Source organism: Vigna radiata, chromosome 2, assembly GCF_000741045.1.
Source record: "Vigna radiata var. radiata cultivar VC1973A chromosome 2, Vradiata_ver6, whole genome shotgun sequence".
NCBI classification, from domain to species: Eukaryota; Viridiplantae; Streptophyta; class Magnoliopsida; order Fabales; family Fabaceae; genus Vigna; species Vigna radiata.
In genome coordinates, this window is record NC_028352.1 from 15,976,826 (window position 1) to 15,985,474 (window position 8,649).

General features: G+C 32.0%; 1 protein-coding gene across 1 annotated transcript; it reads right to left on the bottom strand.

The window, feature by feature from the left end:
- Positions 1-737: 737 nt before the first annotated feature.
- Positions 738-2,474, bottom strand: LOC106753951 (NAC domain-containing protein 72). The gene is made up of 3 exons (XM_014635847.2): positions 2,182-2,474; positions 1,670-1,944; positions 738-1,558 (listed from the first exon to the last, which is right to left on the bottom strand). The coding sequence occupies exons 1-3, from the start codon at positions 2,360-2,362 to the stop codon at positions 1,004-1,006; spliced, it is 1,011 nt and encodes a 336-aa protein (XP_014491333.1). The 5' UTR covers positions 2,363-2,474; the 3' UTR covers positions 738-1,003.
- Positions 2,475-8,649: the final 6,175 nt, after the last annotated feature.

An 8,649-nucleotide genomic window follows, 5' to 3' on the forward strand; every position in this document is an offset into this window, starting at 1 on the left:
AAACAACAAATAAAGTTAACAAAATTTGGTAAAAAGGACTAAATTATACCTTAGTTTGAAAGAGGGACTAAAGCCAATATTGTCCCAAAGTATAGGGACTAAAAACATATTTAACCCGATGTATAAATATAAGAAATCTTTAAACTATTTGTTTATAAATAATGTTTGACTTGATCCTTGATTATTAGCTTTTCCATCTTAAAATTTGTTTAGAATAAATATAAGTCAAAGTATAACTTTATATAGAAATATCACTTAAACACTATATAAAATAAAAAATTCACAAACACGTTACTTAAACTTTTGAGTTAAAAGTGATATTTTGAAATAAAAAATCCCATCAAAATTGAATACATATTTTGTAAAGAGAAACCACCAGCAAAGTTGAGAAATACACTATCTAGATATTTTAGCGTTTGAGACTTGATTCTTGGTAGAACTATGAACTTCTTTCATGCATTCCATTCGCTTTCATGTCCACGTGGATCTCACTTTTAACAATCATCGAGTCAAGACAAACTTTGTGGCAAATGGTATACACAATTATTCTCTGTACAATTGATTGATAACTAATTATAATAATATAATGATATAAATATCTACTAATAAGATCATATTTTAAATATGGTATTATTATAATTAATTATTAAGAACCTGTATATAAAATATTATCACTACTTGTTAAAAAAGGTTTTCAGGCAATGGCAGCCGAAAACTTCTGTAGTTCTAAACCAAACTTTGTAAATCAGTTGCTATCTAATGCTTTGAAGTACAATGTGATTCATGTTTCGTCCATATGCGGTTTTGGTTCAAACAGCGTTGCGTACTTTATCACTTTCATTCAATGAATGTATCAACCAACCTCCATTTGTCTAGCAGAAAAGCATGACCAAAAGTGCTGGAATCGCTTTCTACTTCTGGCAATCAATATCACAAACTATAACAATTTTAAAATAAATCATCCCCCTACCACATTATTTACACTGTTACCCATTCGGATCCTCTAGTTCCGTAACCCGAACCTGATTTGCTGATCCGTCAACCCCAACCCAAACGTTTCGTTGGAGCCGGACAAATTACGGGCATTCGGGTTCTGTTGAAAATATCCCGCTCCGTCAGCCCGTTGGGTTCTCACACAGCTTTGAACTTCCTCCTCCATGGGTGCCCCTGACATGAACTCCACGTGACCAAATGGCGGTACAGAAGGGACAAATAAGTCATTGAACTCATAATTCACCATTCCTTGGGTTCCGCAACCTGACCCGAATTCGGAAATCGAATCAAGATCTGGTGGGGTGACCCAATCAGAAGAAAATCCGGATCTCATGTTTTGAAACCCGAATTTCTCGTCCTGTTGTTGCATTGTTTTGAGCGAGTTCACACCAGGAAAATTGAAGCACTTATCATCGATCTCCAGAAACGATTCCACCATGTCTTCCACGTGGGAAGATGAAGAAGGTGATGACCCATTGCTGCATTCTTTGCCCCAAAGGTTGGTCTCAACCTTTTGCGAACTCGAGTTCTTCTTGTATATACGACACAAAACCCAATCATCAAGCTGCACCACATTAGCAACAGACAAATTTCAATTAATTATGAAACAAACCATACCACAACAAATAGACAATGATCACAATTTAAGATTTTGGTGATGCGATTGTGTTAGTACCTTGGTGGTTCCGAGGTTGTTTTTCCGGGAAGAGTCAAGAACACGATACTCGTGCATGATCCAATTGGTTTTGGAGCCTTTGGGAGCTTTTCCAACGTAGAAAACAAGTGCTTTTTTTATGCCAACTTTTCTCCCTTCGGTGGAGATAACCTTATCAGTTCCCGTCGCTTTCCAATACCCAGAACCCGCAACTCTGTTTGGCCGTGAACCATTCGGATACTTCCTATCCCTCGGACTAAAGAAATACCATTCTTTTTCTCCAAACACGGCCTTAGCTACACTCCGGAAACCACATTCAATTAGAAAACAATTAACAAACCTCATTTTTTATAGTTATTCACCATACATATTTCATATAGATTAAGTCAACTGCGAATTTATTTTCAATTTTACATCCAAAAGGTGACCAGAGACTTCAAACTAAACTACTTTTAGAATTATTCAATTTTACATCGAAATGATAATTCAAACCTCAACCCAAATACGTATTAAGTTGTAGATAACATCATTACCTGGAAGAACCCATGGATCAAACTTGTACAAATCAACTTCAGCAATGATTGGCAGAGAAAAATGGTGCCCAGCAACCTTTCGACAAAGGTATTGAACCAGAAGCTCTTCATCAGTGGGGTAAAACCTAAACCCAGGAGGCAAACTCAACTGTGCCAGAGGGTCTCTCTCTTGAACTCCCATTTTCCTCAATTTCAAGATCCAACGGTGAAGTGAATAACAATATTAGACAAAACAGAGTTCTTACGTTTTTTTCAAGATGTGTTTTTTTCTTTCTCTCTCTTTTCAAGGAATAGGTGGCTGTTATTTATATAGGGACAGTGAGGTCGAGACACATGCACGGAATCTTTGTCGAGTTCAGTTTGGGCCTCTGGGACTGCGCCACGTCGCCCTCCCGGATGACGCCACGTCGCACTTTCAAAGATCATTATGCGGACGACCTTATCTACTTCTCGTACGGTCATGCTATGTGCGTGATTCGGTTCATTGTATACTACTGTTCACAAAAGAAACCTTGGAATATTCGTTCCATGATGAACTCAACTCAAAATAATCACAACATCGATAAATTTTTTGGACTTTAATAATAAGTAATGGTTTTGCCAAATTATTATTCAACGCGTAAACACTGGTATAACCAGTATTTATGATTCTTTGAAAAGTATGTTAAAATTTCTCCTTTTTAACGTGAGATTTGTTTTGTATGGATATTTATTTTTAATTTAATTGAAATCTTTTTATTATAGATGATTTTTTTATGGGTGTGTAGTTCATATTTAATTTTTTTTTCCTAATCATGTTAAATGTGCAAAGATAAGACGAATACGGTACAGAACAGTCTCTGTTTGTTTCTTCTTACACACATTGAGCGTTTTCTAAACTTCGTGATCATTTTTCACGTGACGTTTTCTAAGGGTCGGTGGCTACGTGACAAAGTATGAGTAAAGAAAATAGACAAGGAAAAATTAGTTCTAGTTTAATATCTATTTTAATTTTATTTTCGTCAATTTTGTTTAAAGAGATATCCAAGAAAATTCAAAATAGTTTCAATTTTTAGAAATTTTGTTTAATTTAATTTTTATATGATGGTGTCTAAATTATTAATGACATATTATTTTAATGAGTAATTATTGAATTAGGTGTAACTTTTTTCACATACAAGCAATTGTCTGATGAGGGACTGTAACGTGACAATTTCATCTTTCATCTTAAATTAGGGTTTTACTATAGTGGAGGCTGTTATTCGAAGATAGAGATGTTATAGGTCGTGTCAGGTGCTTGGTTCGTGATTTTGTTCTAATGTGGTGGATCTCTACGATTTGGGTATATATGGTATTTTTTAATTTTTTTTTTACAGGTTTGGTGGTGCGGAGGAGAAGACAAGTCTCATGATTTTAGGTCTCTTGCGAGTTAGGATTCGTAAGTTTTGGGATTGTAGGTTCAAATAGGAAGAAAATATCCCGTGATTTAGGGTTCGCGATTTGGGATTTCGTAGTGATCTTGAACTACTATTGTGGTTGTCACGGTGGTTAATGAGAGTTTCGGTGTGGTGGTTCTATATGTTAGCATAAAAATGAAGATCAGAAGTTTTGATGATGTCTCAAAATCAAGTCTCAAGTACTCTTGTTGCAAGAAGACCTGTCTTGTGTTAAAGCATTTGTAATTTAGTAGATTTATGTATAGGATGTAGTTTATCTTTGATTCTATGTATTGCTTGCCTTAATTTGCATTAAAGATCGTTTTGAATCAGAAAACCTCATTTTCAGTCAGGATAATCGATTATCAATATGATAATCGATTATCAGTAATCGATTTTAACTTGCAATAATCGATTATAACGAGCTTATGAGAATTTTCAAGCAAGTTTTTGACCGTTGTGTATTCATTAAATGTATAATCGTTTACCATAAGTGGATAATCGATTACAAATATTAGAATCACTTTGAACTCTCAAAAAATTGAAAATCATTTTGAACAAAACTAATGAAAATAAAAAAACAAAATAAGTATGAAAGAAGAACTTCTAAATATTTTAAAGTTGACCAAAAATAATAATTTTTAATTTAAAATAAAAATTAATTAAATTGTTCTAGTTATAACATATGTTTGTTATAAAAATTGACAAATAATTAAAAAAAATTCACTTTCAATTATGTATTTTTTATATGAAATTTTCAAAAATTAAGGGCATTATTTAAAAAGAAAAAAAATTCAGTAATATCCAAATATTTAACTAATAATTTTGCAATCATATTACAATTTTCTGTAAGTAAATAAGGCTTAAACTTTTTTAGTTCATGAAATTTTTTCTGCACCTAATTTTGTCTTTTAAATTGAGAAATAGATTTTAGATAAGTATATTTGAAATTGAGAAAATATTTTTTATAGTAAAATTAAAATATAGTTAAACCAACAAATACAAAATATTTCCATCCCTGGTAAAATAGTGGTGCTTTTACGTAACAAAGAAATTTATTTAAAACCAGTTAGAAAAGGAAAAAAAAAAGTAATATAATTTAACCTTAAAATTCTATCACATCATCAATGACGAAACAAAAACAAAACAAAAAATTGTGTAAGGTGGTTGGATTGCATGTTCCACTGTGACGCGTGTCGCATGAATAAAATTCTATCACATTGCATTCTTATCTTCTTTTTTTTTTGCCCTTTCGCAATAAGGTGTTTCTTTCACTCATCAACCTCTAAGGGCGAGCTTACAGGTATTAATTGTGGTGGGGCTTTGTTCTTTTCAGTGGTGTTCATAGAAAGGGAAGGTATATTATGTAGTGACGTGGCTGGTCATGGTCAACGTTGTGGAGTGGTCTGATTCAGTGAATGGGAGTGTTTCAGAGTGTAGTGAACGTGGACACTTTAAGGTTTAGATAGGAAGAAAGAAGGACACACGCATGATAAGATGCACATGTCTGCTTTGTGGTCAAAACATAAATGTGAAAGAAACGATAACCCAACAAAAACAAAGAGCTCCAGGAAATTGGGAACTTGGGATGAGGATGGGTTTGGCGTTAGGTATAATAATATCAATATGATCGTCATTAGCACTAAAACACGGATAATGATATGTTTTAACTCTATTTACATGTTATTTTATGAGTAGTTTATAGTGGTGTTTATCGTTATTATTATTGATTATAGAATAATTTTTGACGGATCACAGAATGACACGTACATGATGTTAAAGTGTTGTCAAAAAAACATTATTAAAGTATCATTGCTCTTAAAACATACGATGGTCGGAGATTTTTTTTTTTTTAAATTTTGAATAACATTTTTTAAGATTGTTTTGTATACGTCGATCAATGTATAGGTATAATAAGATCAATATGATGGTCATTGGCATTAAAACACGAATAATGATATGTTACAACATTTTTTTTACAACATTTTAATACTATCTACATGTCACTCTATGATTAGTTTATTTTGGTGTTTATGATTATTATTATTAATTGTTGCACCAATCACAAAATGACATACAGATGATGTTTTTCCTCTCTTTTTTTTTTATTAGCAACCTTCGCAAATCGGGCCTTGGATCAAATACAAATAATAAAAACTGACAATAAAATATTCACTTTACCTACAAAATAAAATCTTCTTATTCTATCATAAAATAATATTCTACCTACATAAACAGAAAAACATAACTACCCATTCCTATTTTATCTCTATCAAATCAAACCAAATATTATTACACCCAAAACTAATAAAATAATAAATATCTAAAATTTAAGTTTATCCCAACAAACTCTCCCATGAACTTAAATATTGTCAAAAAAAATGTTATTAAAGTATCATTGTCCTTAAAATAGACAACGGTTTGAGATTTTATTTTTTTTTAATTTTGAATAACATTTTTCAAGATTGTTCTATAAACTCCTTAAGGGTAAATTTCATTTTCATCTCTAATGAGACTAGAGGATACATGATCACCTCTATTTAACTTAACACAATTAGAAAACACTTAACTATATATACATAGAAAGAGAGAGACAAACACTCCCACAAGCATTGTGGACTTAATTAAGCTTATTAATTAATAATTGTACTTCTAATACATTAAATGATAATTTATGATAATTAATTTTTTATTATTGTCAAAATTAAATTTTAAAATGATAAAATATAAATATTTCATTCGTTTTATTTTTAAAATTTGTATTAGGATTTTTTCATATACTTATATTTTTAATTTTAGAAAGTACGAGGAATATTAGAATTATAATGGAAAAAAACATCAAAAGAAAAAAAAAAGCCTACAAACTTGACAATATAAATAAAGAATCAATAACACATTATATAACTTACTAATGAAGAACCGATAACACATACGAATGAAAAACCAATAGTACATGAGCTAACAAAAATATTAGCTAAATGGTTAATAAGGGAGAATAAGGAAGATAACACACATAAAATTAGCATGGTTTAATTAAAGTGTTAACAAATTTCAATTAATGTTCACATTCGAAATTTACTACTCAATAAAGATTACAGGTCAAAGTCATTTTTTTAATGAGTAATGATATATCGACAACATTTTTTGACAATATTTGAACATCATCATACGTGTCATTGTGTGATTGGTCTAAATGACACAATGACACCACTATAGACCAATCACACAATGACACGTATGATGATGTTTAAATGTTGTTAAAAAAATGTTGTCTAAGTATCTTTATTCTTATTTAATCAACTTTCACTAAACTAGCTATTTTTTATTTTACATTTGAACTCCTAGTTAATCAAAGTTGCACTATAATAAAAATGCATATTTTCGCTAGACTTTTACCGACAAAATCAGATATGTCAGTAAATAGTAATTTTTTATGGATTTACTGATGGAAGTATACGCTTTACTTATCGACGAATATATCCGTTGGTAAGGGATATATGATTTATTTTACCGGCAGATATAGCCTATTGGTAATATGATCAATGATATATCTTATGTTTTCTTTCTCCCCTTGTTTATATTGTGCATTGCCCCTTCTTTCTTCATTCCCCTTTGCAAATTGTCTCATTCAGCTAATTTAATTCCCTGCACCGGTGAGAGGTTGTGATAACTTAGGTTTAAGCCCATATACCAATCAAAGACTAAGCCTATCCTTCAATTCCCTGCAGAAGAGTTCAAGAATACTTAGAAGACATCCCTAAGCAAGTATAAGTGAAGAGCTACTTCATTTGGAGGGAAGGATAACAAAGCTTCCATATTGGCTACACTCAGTGCCACCCTTCCGCGCCCAGCGAGCACGGACTTCGCTCAACACCCACATGGCTTTTCCTAGCAAGAACATGCACCACTTTGCCATTCAGCGAGTGTAACTCACTCCTGTCACATGATAAGCATGTTGTATACATGTCATATGATGCATAATACACAATTAATGATCAACTTAGCTAGTAGTAATGTGGGAAGGCTTGAATGAGCCTATAAACTCACCTTTCCCACACCTTTCTAGACACTTTATGCATTTATGGTAAAGGCATTGTAACACCCCTAGTGGGATGCTACGTATTTTAGAATTTTTCTTAAACCATTTCCATAAAACATTCGTTTTGGATAATAAAACACTTTATTCGATTATAATGCAGAATCAAAACCATAACTATAAAAGTCGTCCATACCAAACTTGAAATATCGAAATGTAACTTTTACATAAAAGTACTCTAAGTCTAAAAATTATAAAGTGATGAAAATTATATTAAATCCACAACTTAAATCTTCTCAACTCTCGTCAGCTACTTCACAACGGCCTTATTTGCAACATCATCTACTCCCGTACAAGTGCATTCATCGTAGGTGAAAACCACAACCACAAACATGCAAGGGTGAGCAACCAGAAATATCATAAACACTGAATAAAAAAAAAATCCTAGGATCATATTTCATCACAATCAAACCATTCATAAACCAATGTTATTTCCTTGTATTGTGTCATCATAACCTGCTCTCAATAACAAGTTATTCGAGTCATCTTCCTTCGCAACTTCAACTCTCCCGAGTCCTCGCGCAGGAGGAAGTGTGACATTAGAATCTTTGTCTCCACGTGAGACTCAACTCCTTAACATATCGGAATACGAAAAACTCACTTAACTGACATCAGCACGAGAAAATAAAATAGTTTCATATTTGCATCAGAATTCAATATATAATCATATTACATGTATTAATGTTAAGTAACTGGCAAGTGTATCAGATCGTTATCAAGTAATATAAATGGGTAAGTCCGAGTATCGTTTTCCCAGAGGACTCTTAGGCTTTAACTTTCATGTAAACATATCTTGTAAGACTTGAGAGAAGAATAAATTTGGTGGTTATATGCAAAGAACAAAAATAAACATGCAATGCAGTTGATTCAATTGGTTTTGAGAAACTATGAATGAATGGTGTTGTTGGGGTTTACAATTTCATCTTATCCACTCTCATATATCTATTTTTCTTATTT